Raw genomic sequence first — 13,444 nt, forward strand, 5'->3', positions numbered from 1 at the left:
CAAGTGTATCATTCTGGTAGAACCATGGAGGAGAAAAAAAAAAAAAAAGCCGGCAGGTAAAACGCGATTGTATGAAACTTGATTGAATCTTGGCAATATTTTCAGTAGATTAAGATAACTTACAAGTTACTACAAACCCTAGACATGCTGCCATACTGCACTTCAGACCCAACTAAAACAAAACAGATTACTTCACCCTCTTACAAGTCGAGATTCCAGGAGGACTTCAGGGAAATCCTCTCTGCCGAGGAGCAGGAACAGTCTGAAAGTACGGGCCAGCATGGAGGGACCAAAAGATTCAAAGCTTTATTTTTTTTAATAAAGTTAACAGTAAAACAAAATTCACAAGCCTTCCCCTCCCCGAGCTGGTTTCCTCTTCACACACAAAAGCACACAAAACAGAGGTCTCCAACTGAGAAAAATGAAACTGCTCTAAGTACAATGAGACATGATGAAGGAAGGAGTCTAAGTATGTCCATATTCAAGGTTAAAATAAGCAGATCAGGTATGTGTGGGTTTGTTTTTGTTTGTTTTTTTTAGCCAAATTGGAAAAAGAAATTTCCAGGCCCAGAAGCTGAAAAAGAAAATGAAAGATATTAGCACTTTCAAAATTCAAAGACAATACGGTTAACTACTATCCTGCAGTAGCTTGATGACAAGTCAGTACTTAATTTAAACAAAACCATTTGAGCAGGTAGAAGAGACGAGATCTTTGCTATGCATTTCCAGCAGCTAATTTCCAACAAGACTGGACTACTGATAATATGGGCAAAGGAGGCAGATATACAAAGAGGAAGGTAAACAGTATACGAAGCGTGCAAGACTTCTCAAAATTCACTTAACATAAGACCGCAAGGAACACACACTTCACTGCCTCCAGTCACCTCAAAATACTTGCAGGCTGAGGCCTTCAGGAGGATTCAGTGTTATGAAACCAGGAGAGCGCTGTGCGATACATATGCACAGGACTTCTGACCAAGAATCACCTTTTGTTGCTTCAGCACCAGCAGCTGTACGCAAGTTACGCTCTACTCCCTCTAAGCAGCAAAGCACCACGGAGATGGCCAAAGCCTACACTCGCTGCTTGAAAAGGGAACCCCTTTGTTTCGTCGCTTTTGAACACGACAGAACCAGAACCGGCCGTCAGCTGGGATGCTGTGCAGACAGAACTTTCCAAGAGCTTAGATACTTTTCTATGGAAAAGTCAAACACTCTCCTTGAACACCACATCCACGCTGGGAAACTCAGCTGTCAAGTGATTTGTGTACTTACGTTTCCAAAGCTGACGGGAGAACACTTCCACCTACCTTCAAAACTGAAGCCACCTGGCCCACCAAAGAAAGCCTTGAAGATATTATTTGCATCAAAGTCTACGGGGAAGAAAAGGAAGTTATGAGCTGAAGTGAAACAGTCAGTTACATTTTTCACAGTTTAGAAATTGTCACTTAATTGAGGGACCATAAAGGATTTTACAAATGGACAAAAAGCTATAAACAGCTTGCTCGCTCTGAGCACTGCCACACAGCAGAGTACAGCGCCGCTGACTAGCAGAAAATAGGTAAAACCAACATTTGTCAGATAATTTCGATCATGGGGCACTCTAAGAAGCTTGGATAAGTAGCATTTAGGGACCCACAATCTTTCTATTATGCTATTTTACACCTCCTATGAAAGACTTCTGGCTAATGGCAGCTATTTCCTACTGTCTCAGTCAAGGATAACATCCACCATACAACGTAGACTGTTGACAACTTGAAACATTCAGTGCAGATCTGCCATTCAAATGCTTTCAGAAACCCAACCGACTCAATTCACAGAATTATTACAAGTGGGAGGTTTGCTTTAGAGAAAGCAGACTCTAAATGGTCTGATCTTTTTAAAGGCTGCCGTGGTAGAACATCTTAAGCAACACTTACCTCCCATGTTCAATCCATCCTCCTCTAGATCCTGCCCGCTGTCATAGCGGGCCTTCTTTTTGGGATCGGACAGGATGGTAAAGGCTTCACCAACCTCCTTAAATTTCTTCTCCTCTTCCTTCTGTACTTCTGCACTTGCCCCACTGTGTCGGTCTAGGGATACAAAAACAAGCAGGAAAGAGGCTTTTAGTTTCTAGTGTAAATGCAAAACACTACACACTCCCAGCTACTGTCACAGCATGTATAATTTTGGGGAATCAGAAATGCTATTTGTCAAGAAACTCCTTCTCTCATATTTATTCCTGCCTCTGGTTGCGCAGGGCACATGCGTGGAGCAAGGGGATCAAAGCAACAATGCATACTCTAATAACAGACTATGGGTACCTGGATGATGCATTAGTGCTCTTTTCCTGTAAGCCTTCTTGATCTCATCTTCAGAGGCATTTTTGTCAACCCCAAGGATTTTATAGTAGTCTTTCCGTTTGCTCTTTTTCAATTCCACCTGTGCGTTCTTTAGAAGTTGCTTGTGTTCTAGAACGAAGTGAATGCCAAAGAAAAGCAGCTTTAGTGTCAGGCACAGCCTCCTGCTTTTAGAAGGCTGAAGACCAACATGTTGAAGGATTCAAGTGCCACAAGTAACCAATCCACTTGGATTTACAGTCAGGTAGCTAATTAAAGCCTCACTGTCCCCTTAAGGCTGTTTCCAAATGCAGTTAAACACTGAACCACAAGGACTAATGTTACTCTGTCCGTTTCATTTCAGGCTACTAAAAAAGCAAGACAGCAGTTAAGAACGAGAACCATAACCAGATATTCTGAATCTAGTGCATTGCTTTAGCTACAAGCTAAATTATCTTCTCAGCATTCAGTGTTGGGAGAGAAACCAGATTCTGAGACAGGCATTTCTGAGTGCTTCTGAGGAGTTTTCCAGTATTGTCCTGCTGGGGTAGAAGGCTGCAAATCAGAGCATATTGTGGGGGGGAAAGGCAAACAAAAGCAACAACAGAAAAAGGCCAGTTAAGGGAACCTTACGCGCACAAGAAGAATGTCAATATGCTCACCTTTTGTTTTTTCTGTCTGATAAACCTTTTCATAGTCTCTTACAGCATCTTCATATTGTTCTGTGTCCATGTAACTGTGGAAAGAAACAACGGTGGCCAAGGTGTGCTTCACAGGAAAAGGTGCGCACTGGACTGCAGAGAGCAATTACTGGAGGGACCCACAAAGCGTCACTGCTAGACTGACTGGAAGCCCAGACACCTGCTTTGTGGGAAATGCTGGCATGGGAACCTGTACTTTGGGCTCCAAGTGGAGACTGCAATCTCATTTGGCAGCATAAGTTCTACTTCAATGATCTGATAATTACTTTATCCAGCCGAAGGAACTCACACCAGCCAGCAAGACTTCAAGGAAGCTGGTGCAAAGTTGTACACTAGCAACGCTAGTTAGTGACAATGTTGGCACCTCAAAGAGAGGGAAATGTGTCCATCTATTGGCATTTCAGCCTTACTCATATTAGCTACTTACTGTAAGTTAGCAATTACTGAGATGGAGCTCAAGAAGAACACTGAAGGTTGTGAATTAAAATGAATGCACAACAGGAAGGCTGCAAAAGCAGTTGTGGTTCATCTATAAGCCAGGCAGCTTTACCACAAACTGGGGAATAATCAGTATTGAGGAAAGTAGCAATTAAATCCACAGTCAGGCCAGAGCTTTGATTACTTCCTTGGTTGGTGCCAAGTTCCAAAGCAGACATAGACACCCGAGCATCCTTTGTACAACTCGCTCAGCGTCACTGCGCCGCACTGCAGCATTATCTATGGCTGAAATACGTACAGTCTCAGCTGATTTCTCCTTTACGGGAGGCAGGGCATCCCATTTCAAAATCTGGTTTGTTGGAAACATGAACAGCTCTGCCAGGATAGGATCTCTTATGTGCACCAGCCCTTACAAAAAAGCTTGAGAGGGAGGCTCTCTGGGACAGAACGTCTTACGTTAGTCTATAAACCATATTAAGTCAAGCTTTAGAATAAATCCTGCCTAAATACAACCATCAATAGGCAGTCCCAGATCCACGTAGGCAGGACAGACTACACAGAGCTTCCCATGTCTCCTGGTGAGCATAAGAAAGAGGGACAAACTCAGGGCCCCTGAAGACAGAACCTTTTATTCAGTTAAGTTTCAGATTTGTTATCCCTGTCACTCAGTGCTGTAGGGAGGAGGTTCCTACCCACAAACCTGCTCAGCATGTCCATTATAAAGGTCTACTTACCATTGTGCTCTCCTCAAGTATGCTTTGATATATGTGTCATCCAGTTTTACCGCATTCGTGCAGTCATCTATTGCTTCTTCAAGTTTCCTAAGCTACAATGTCAGACGGAAGTTAAGTTAATCCCAATCAAAGAACAAATTCCACTAAATAGCATTATGACTTTAGGCAACTGAAAGGTGTAAAGAATCTAGGAAAATCTCACTGTTTTGTGTGTCTGCATCTGGGAAATTTTTTGCAATTCCCCAAAAAGACAAAGCTTGCATTCCCTAGGGAAAAATTTGAAGTTTGGCTAGTGAAATGGTAGAACTATGTCGTGCTTCTCTTTAAGAAATGCACTTGGAAACAAGGGCCTTCCTCAGAACGGTCCAAACACCATGACTAAAATGCAACTGCAAACCTGGAAAAAGCGTCCAGGGTTTTTTAACTAGGGAATATTTTTTTAGATCAAAAAACAAAGCAAGACAGATGATCTACAAGAAGAATAAGAGATGATGTTTCCGGGAAGAAAACAAGTAAGGATGCCTTTATGCTGATTAAGATAAGGCTAAACTACATTCCTCCTCTCCTTCCCACTCTGCACAGCCCAAGTATTTGAGTTTTGTTTCCTCACGAGTCAACTTTGTTGGCTGTTTGGAACAGACTCAACCATTGTGCAAGTACAAAAACCTGAAACATTGCCTACAGCACTAGAAAGATCCAGCTGCCCGAGCAGCCAGAGAAGCCTATAATTTCCAGAATAATCGATTTGCAATTTGTAAACTACGTGGTGAGGAATATGATGCAAGACTACCTGCCAGGTGACCATTTCTTACCTTTGAATTAACTGTCCCCCGGTTGCAGTAGAGTTTGGCATTTGTTTTTATGTTATTTGGATCTATTCCTAGTGCCTCTGTGTACAGTTCATATGCTAGTTTGTAGTTTCCTTCTTTGAATGCTTTATTCCCATCTTCTTTCTTTGCTTTAAGTGCTTTGGCATTCTGAAAGAAAACATACCCTGGATAAGGACATTAGGTAAGTGATTCAGGGGTACCAAGCACCTTATTTTGCTGGGTGAAGGTCCTCAAACATAAGTGCTCTAACTTGGTTTCAAACACCATTAAAAGATACAAAAGTCACAGCCTGGCTACAGCAGCTGAAACGAGCTGTAAGCATTTTGCTTTTCCCCCGAGAGAAGTGCTAAGGAACAGCCAGTGCCAGTTACAGGCATTCTCCCCAGGAGCAAAGGTTGTCTAATGTTTAAGAGTAATTTAAGAGTGAAATAAATGTATGTATTTAAAAAAAAATCATGTATTTTAAAAAAACGGGACCTCACTTTTTGAGATCTTATACAAGTCAACAGATTTAAAAAGTCAGCCAAAGAATTACAACAGAGTAGAAACGAGGGAAGGAGCAACATAAAAGGAACAATGTTTAAATGCAAGTCAACCTGTAGGCACTAATATTGAATCTGAAAGTCAGAAGTTTTTAGAACTGACAGACCTAGTTTTATTGTTCCTATATCTGATCAAGGAGCAAAGAAGAATGAAAGGGAGGCAGTCTTCAAAGCATCACAGTCTTCTGAGAAAGAGCTTCTAGCAATTCAGCTTTAACTAAAGCAGCAGCTGGTTGTCTTTGGGAAGGGCTGGACATACTACTTTCTAGTGGAGATCTGGGGAATGATAATGTTGAGAGAGAAGGGATTGATCCAGCAGAATCAAGTTAGGTGCTTGGATTAAAAAAAAAAAGAAAAATCCTGGTAATTTTGCAGTCCCATCCCCAGTATCCACAACTTACTCGGCAGGCAAGACATGCTTTCTCATGATCAGGAGCCATTCTGAGCGCTTGGACAAAGAACTGCACTGCCTTCTCAATACAGTCCTCGTAGTAAAGGCAGAGACCACGGACATACAGAGCGTCGGCATTTGTTGAGTCCATTCGTAAGATGTCACTGTAACAGACACGTTAAAAAATGAAACGTTTCACTATTTCAGTTTCCCTCTGATCTCCAAAAGCACTCTTCCTCCACTGGGATATTTAGTTATGTTATCAAGTCTGTGGTACAGATGTGCAAAAAGTAGGGGAATTTGCTCAAGCAAGACTGCTGGTTATTAACTGAGCCTAAACACAGCTTCCCAGTAAGATTAACCTTAAAGGGGATAAATTAATGCACTCTTCCTCATCACAATTTGCATTAAGGACTATTGCTTTTTTATATTCCCTCATTCATTTTGGGCTGTGGAAAACAAGCAGCAGCCAGGACACACCACCAGCTGTTACTCAAACTCTAGACCTTAAGACACTCACCTTGCTACAGACTGTGCTTCTGGGTAGCGACCCAATAATGCTAAACATTCGGCCTTGAGGATTTTGAATCGGTGACAAGCAGGAGCAAACTCCAAAGCACGATCCATGCAAAATACAACCTGGTGTGAGAAAAAATACAAATGTGAGCAAAGCAAATAGCCAAAGGCCTAGTTTTAAAGGCTGCACCATTACCACACTCGAGATTTCATATTTGTCTTTGAACAGGAAAATAAGCGTGCAGACACCTGTTCCCTCTGCTGCCGGAGACATTTCAGCAGAAAATTTCCCTCATGTGCAGGTTTTTTGTCCTGTCTTTTAAAGGGCTTTGTGTACAAAGGTCTGTGGCACCTGCTACGTTACTATGACATAGCACTTCTCAGAAGAGTCAAGGGATACCTGTAGAAGGTCCATCCCTTTAACTCTTCTGAAACTGTAGGCCCTAAAGAAAAAGCCAAGGAAGACAATTCTGGCCCTGTTTCCCGCACTATAAAGACATGTGGGAAGGACAGAAATTCAATAGATTGAGACAGTTGGGACTGGACAAAACACAAAAAAGTACAGTGCAGGGACTGATCTTACACTGGTCCGACTGCAATGGGCAGCGTGATCTAATAGGTCTTTTCCATCCCTGTGCCTCTGGTGGGGACATCTGCACAAGAACAGGGTCATTGTTCCACCAAGGTTCATCTGCTTCCCCGGCCTGTGACATCACGATTGCCCGCTGTGGGAAGCACTGTGCTCCAGACTGAGAAGCCAGTGGCTTCTGGGTGAGGAAGGAGCAAGAGGTCCAGAAACAAAGATCACATTTCATGTGAGCCTCCCCAGAGGAGTGAGATGGCAGAAGTGAAGGGACAGATGCAAAAGCCCAGAACATGCAATACAGGCAGGGCAACTCCTACACACAAAATCCAGATTGACCGTACACCCCATTTGCACCTCATTACCAAGTGATGCGAAGCTGACATTCACCCTTCCAAAATCTTGAGCTTAGCCTAAGAGTCAGTGACCTGAACAATAAGCTTAATGTGCTGGACAGCCTCCTTTCTGGGCTCAACTTGGGCCTTACATGCATCCACTGAACAGAAACAGTTGCATGAGAAGTGTTTGGTGCCTTTCAGATTTCATGCTGTCCTTTCTTCTTGTATCAGGTCAGTACCAGCTGCATCCTGTTACAGCCCTTGGGAAGAAAGATTTGGAAACAGTAACGGAGGATGCCCCACGCAGATCTGCGTTCCTCCTTCAATGACTCTCACTATAATACTGGCAGACACTGCCTTTTCTTTTTTATTAAGGAGTTGAGAAAGATGAATCCTGGATATACATTTTAAGAGCAAAGTGTGATCGAATGCTGCTGCTGACAAAATCTGTATCGAACAGCTCATTCACGGCTCCGCTCACCCTGCAAAGCAAACCGTAATAGAGGATGTTCAGCTGGAGCCAGTCACCCTCTTCACTTTTCATTCGTTCAGTGCTAAGAGAGCATGAGCTCTGCCATTTTCACAACTATTACAGTTCACAAGACAGCCCTGCTTCAATACAAAAGTTTGTTGTACAGCACCTCCCATTAGGGCCCAGCTAATGTTAGGCAGGGAAATCAGACATGCATCTGGCTGAACTGGCCAGGTAAAATATGTGAGTTCATAATGCTACAGGAAACAATCAAGTTAATCTCACCTTCCGGAAATCCCGTTTCTCAAAATCCACTTCAGCTATTTTTTCATACTCAAGCACAGTACTGGCGTTCTTCAGCTGAAAGACAGGAGAACACAGCAAGTGTGGCAGGACAGTGATGGTCTGAAACACCATCAAGCAGCACTTAAGCAGCCAATCCCTAAAATGCCAGAGCAAAAACTATCGCAAACCATGGAAAAATAATGCAGATTACATGAATACTTTTAATGCCAGCATTAAAATCAGTTTGAAATCAAGCGACCTAACTGGTAGCCCAGGAAAATGTACCCCTGTGAATGAGCTACAAAAGTGGCAGCAGCCTTCTACATGCTGCATCACCCGTTTCTGTGCTCCCTTACCACCATTCACCATTTCTCCTCTGGAGTGCTGGTGAAACACCAACTTAGCCTCCATGCTTTTCTGCTAAGAAGAGACAATCACACACAAAAGTAACTACGCAACCTGGTGGTCTACTGAAAAACAGATATAGAGGCTGTGACAGCATCTCATTTTTTCCCCGTTACCTCACAGCATGCAAACAGTCATTACTAACAATGACTGTGATTCCACCTTGCAAATTCAAAGCAAAAGACTTACCAGTTCATTCCATTCCCTTTGACAGCCCCATCTACTGGGAATATTTAAATTTTGAAGAACTCCTACCTCTTGCTGTGCCTGGGTATTCTTATGATCCAGTTCTAAAACTCGTTGAAAGCAGCGGCTGGCAGCCATGAGCACTTCCCTTCCCGTAGATGGCCCTGAGAAGACAGTTAAAAGGGAGATGCAAGAGCTGGAGGTGGAGACAAGGGTATTCAGACATGAATAAGAAGCATGAAGTTTTCCACGTACCCTTACAAAGCTATCATCCAATCTGACAGACTGCTGAGCATCTCCCAGTGCTTCTCGGAATCTCCCCAACATCATGAGTGTGGCAGCTCTGTTACCATAATAACTGGCATTATTAGGACAGGTATCTGGAGAAGATGTAAGAGCACTCACTGTTAGTGTAACGCAAGCAGCTATATAGCTTGTAGAACATATTAAAAAGCCATCGTTGGATTAAAAAAATTCACATTTCCTCCCAATTTATAACATGTCACCTGAGTTGCTTATGATGACACACGGTGATCAAGCAGCTGTTTTGAATAGCAAGTCATAAAATTATTGCTCCCCACACTATATACAGGAATTAATTCATCTAGAACAAAAGTGTGGTGCTCAGTCTGGCAGCACTGCTGACCCTGCGTTAGAGGGAAAGCTGGATTGGTTTCATGTTAAGAATATCTTGGCTGGAGGAGAAACAAAGAACTGCTGCAATCACCCACATTGATAACGCAAGTCAGTGCCAATCTGGTAAAATTTTGCAAGGTAACTAAAACAGGCAAAATGTTTTCATCCAGCATGTGCTCTTAGAAACCTTGCTGGTGTATTTTAAATCAATAACCAGCTTTAATTTTTGAACATGGTATTCAGCAAATGTTAATATTAATCACCAACTTTTCTCACCTATGGCTTTTGTGTAATAGTTGTATGCTTCATTGTAATCTTTCTTGGCATAGTAGGCATTTCCTTGTTCCTTGAATGATTCTGCTTCTCTGAAAGGAAGGAAAACACCACCTTTTAAGAGGAATTGATCATCAGAACATTCTGACCATGACCACGCATTTGGTCCCCAAGCAATCTTAGTGTAACTCTTCAGTGCTCCAAAACACCCGCAGCTGGTTGCTGCAAGATTTCCTCTGTATCCACTGCTCAGGGGAAAACCGTGCACCTCATGTCCTGCTGGCTCTCAGATACTTCATCACTTTACCAGGGCCACGAACAGGGATACTCAGGGATATGACCTAGCTGAACATTACAGGAATGCAATGGCCAACTAAAGCCACCGTTGGGCACTCTCCCTTCGGTCTCAGATGCACTGGCTTCTAGAGTCAAGCAAAACTCAGCTGTACAAGGTTCATCAAGCCAGCTTGCTGCTGTGAGGTGCTGCATAACCTCAGCAGTCATTGAAGTCAAGAAACAGAGTGCTGTCTACCTTTCAGAAGTAGTCCCACATACTTAAGAAACAAGGACAAAAACAATTTCTACATTCAAAAGACAGCTAAATCAAAGAGAAATAAGAGTGCAAACCTCAAGCAGAAGCTTGGCACTGCCTTGGCAACAGGTCCAGAAATAGTCCTCACACTCAAGAGCAAGCATTTGCAGAGACAGTTTAGGACATTTAAAAACACACAACATATGGTTTAAAGCAGCATCCCTTAAACTCTTGAAAGCAAAGTTTCCCCTGAAGGAAATTAAACCCTTCTCTCTTCTCCCATCTCCCATCACCATTTTAGATAAGCAGTCTGAGAGGGAACTAGTACCATGCTGCTGAAGTTTAATTCAGCTTCACTAAATTAAATTCAGTGATTTAATTCACTTGCTTCGCCTCCTAGACTGTTTAACATGTAAAAACTATGAGGCCAGCTCAAAAGAAGCATCACCCCACTCCAAGATTCAGCAGTCAAGACTTGCTTTTGGGACTTCACTGCTGTAGCCAGAGCGACAGACGCTGTTTGTCCACTCTCCAGAGCACTTACACAACCAGAACTCTGGCCCCAGACAAATACAAATTCTAACCATCAGAATAAAGACCAGCTCAGACTCCATCCTTCATGTCCCACAAGGGACCCAGCCAGCATATCTACAAGCCCCAGCTACTCTCTCCTTCAACAACTAGCAATCTTCTGCCAGAGCAGTCCAGCCACGGGGATCACCTGCACAGGGGAAATGACCCTATCACAAGCAGTACAGCTGAAGTTGATTATTACAGGTCATCTTATTCCTCTTGTGTGACTGCCAACTGATCTGAACCAGCCTTTGCAGAAGCGATGAAGCAGGAGCCAAGGAAGCTAACAGAGCTGGGTGACCCCCCCAGTCTTCCAGAGCAGAGTCACACTTGCAGGCTCAAACATGGGTCCGTTCCAGGCTGCGCTGAAATGTTGGCTTCAGCATTTTCTTGAAAGAAGGATCCAGAAGTGAAGATGTCTCTTTGTACCACTTGCTGCAGGAAAGTGATTTACAGGGAAATCCAAGGTAAACAAAAGCAAGCCAGATGAGAGAATGCAGGAATACAGGACCTTTTACATACAAATACCTCCATCCAACTCCAGAACAAACATGAGCTGTTCAATTGCTCTCAGGGCTGAGAAGCTCTATTTCTGCATCTAGCAACACTACTATAAGAGTCAAAGGCCTGAGTCAGAGCCAGTCTTCAGTCTACCAGGTACTATAAACACAGAGATAATCTTTACCTTTAAAAAATTAGGCTAATTATCACAGAGGTACAACGCAAGCGATCCACTTCTATACTTCTGTATGCTTTTACAATACTCCCAAAAATTAGATGCAGTTTTGGGCCTGTTTCAGGACTGGGTTTTTCCCAGAGGAAGCAAAGGCTTTTGTCTTTCACAAATTACATTTTTAACAAACCTAACAGGACAGAAGTTGGCTATCTTCACTGAAGGTTGTAGCTACAACACACTCAAATAGTGGAAAAGGGGCTCTTACTATAGAAGACATATTGTTAGAATGTACCATAGTGAGAAGCCTCTTTCAGTATACTAAAAAAGACCTGAGGTGCAGAGCAGATTTGGTCGGAGTTGACCATCACTTAGCATTTTTATTTTGGAAGTACCTAGAGATCAGATCCTCATGCAAGAAATGCATTTATCTACTGGAAGTTGCCCTCACTACGAAGCTGCCAACCCAGGACAGACTGAACTCAAGCCGCAGTGTCCTCGCTGAGGGGGAAGCGCTGCCAGAGCCCCCCGACGCTCCCAGGGCACATCTCGGCAAAGGCATTGTAGGAGCCGAAACAAGGAGGGGGGACCCCGCCAGTGAACGAGAACAATGTTCAGCAAGCCTACTGGAGACAGAACAAAGGGAATTGTGTTGAAACAAGTTCACATGTTTTTACCCTCGTTCAGGCTTGCCATTGGCCATTCCCACACAACCGACTCATGCAAAGGGTTGTTTTCACTGAACCAGCACAGTTTTGCCAGCTGGCAAAACAATAGACACAGGGAGCTGCCACACCGAGGGCCCGCGGGCCACAGCTGAAGTGGGTGCTCTTCACTTCCATTTTTAACTTTTGCTATCAGCTACACCCTGGCAACAGAGCATATGCACCCCTGCTGTAACTCTGCTGAAGTCAAGCAACAGAAAGAACATGCAGCCACATTGCTGTATTTATTTGAAATAAGATGAATAAATAACCGGGTGGCAAAGAAACAGGTTAGCGCACATACCCCAGTGCCTCGGAAGGGTCTTGTCACAGCTCCCGGATTCAGTTCATCGCCGCTACATCTGCTCCTGTTCCAGCAAACGATGAACTCGCCCATCTGAGATGGGAAACTCCTGTACCTCCTCTGCCCCATCTTTCCCATCATCACGCCCACGGCAGGTGCTTGTTCTGCAGCCTTGCTCTTCCTCAGAAGCCAGAGCACTGCCAGACTCTGAGCAGCAGGCAGCTGCCAGTACAGCACCCCTCCGTGTTCCTCCCTCCCTAGGGCCACAAGATCTAGACATGATTATGTGCCTGTTGGATGGATCTGTATCACAAGTGGCAGGACTCATACTTCGCGTGATTAAAAATGTGTCCAAACATAACCACCTTTTTTGAATATTACAGATCAAACATTCAAAATACAGTGGAAAAAATAATCAGCAATTCTGTACTTCTGGGACCTTGTCAGTAAGTAGTTTAACCAAAGCTTTATTCTCTTGTTTCTGTAATCGTAAATGGAAAAATAAAACCACAGATCCTATTCAAGTACCTTCCCTCAGAAGCCCTCTGTCGCACAGTCTAAAGAAAAGGATGAACAGTATTAACGGCAGAATTCATCTGAGCCACCACTGTAACCTGCTTAGCATACCAGTCCCTGATTCACAAGTCTTTTAGCAACTTTACCTGTCATGTTATGAGGAAGCATCGTCTAATAGATACAGCTAAAGGGCTGGGTGCCAGAACACCCTGTCTGCCAACAAACTGCTGGGAAGAGCTGGGAAAACAGAAGAAAGAAAACACATACATGGCAAAACCAACTTTCACAAAGCATTGGTGTTCTGAGATGCTAGAGAAAACACGTAAGCACAAGAATTACTGTTTTCTACTCTTTTTTTATTAGTCTGTTTTCCTTTTGAGCATTTACTTTAACACAGATTGTTGATATATCAAGTCACAACACATCAGATAACACTAGCAGGAAAGAAGTGCACAGGTATTTCTAGTGCTCACATGGCTTAAAACTCAATGATGAAA

At 43.3% G+C, this 13,444-nt stretch overlaps 1 protein-coding gene across 1 annotated transcript; it reads right to left on the bottom strand.

The window, feature by feature from the left end:
* Nucleotides 1–282: 282 nt before the first annotated feature.
* On the bottom strand, nucleotides 283–9,733 carry DNAJC7 (DnaJ (Hsp40) homolog, subfamily C, member 7). Its single transcript, XM_010288786.1, is given in 14 exon segments — nucleotides 283–574; nucleotides 1,308–1,370; nucleotides 1,917–2,069; nucleotides 2,301–2,447; nucleotides 2,978–3,051; nucleotides 4,189–4,280; nucleotides 5,001–5,165; nucleotides 5,962–6,115; nucleotides 6,472–6,590; nucleotides 8,146–8,220; nucleotides 8,806–8,876; nucleotides 8,879–8,900; nucleotides 8,992–9,116; nucleotides 9,649–9,733. Coding segments are annotated over 13 exon segments (1,248 nt in total). The 5' UTR covers nucleotides 9,067–9,116; nucleotides 9,649–9,733; the 3' UTR covers nucleotides 283–536.
* Nucleotides 9,734–13,444: the final 3,711 nt, after the last annotated feature.

This window comes from Phaethon lepturus, unplaced genomic scaffold, assembly GCF_000687285.1.
Source record: "Phaethon lepturus isolate BGI_N335 unplaced genomic scaffold, ASM68728v1 scaffold41456, whole genome shotgun sequence".
Taxonomy (NCBI): Eukaryota; Metazoa; Chordata; class Aves; order Phaethontiformes; family Phaethontidae; genus Phaethon; species Phaethon lepturus.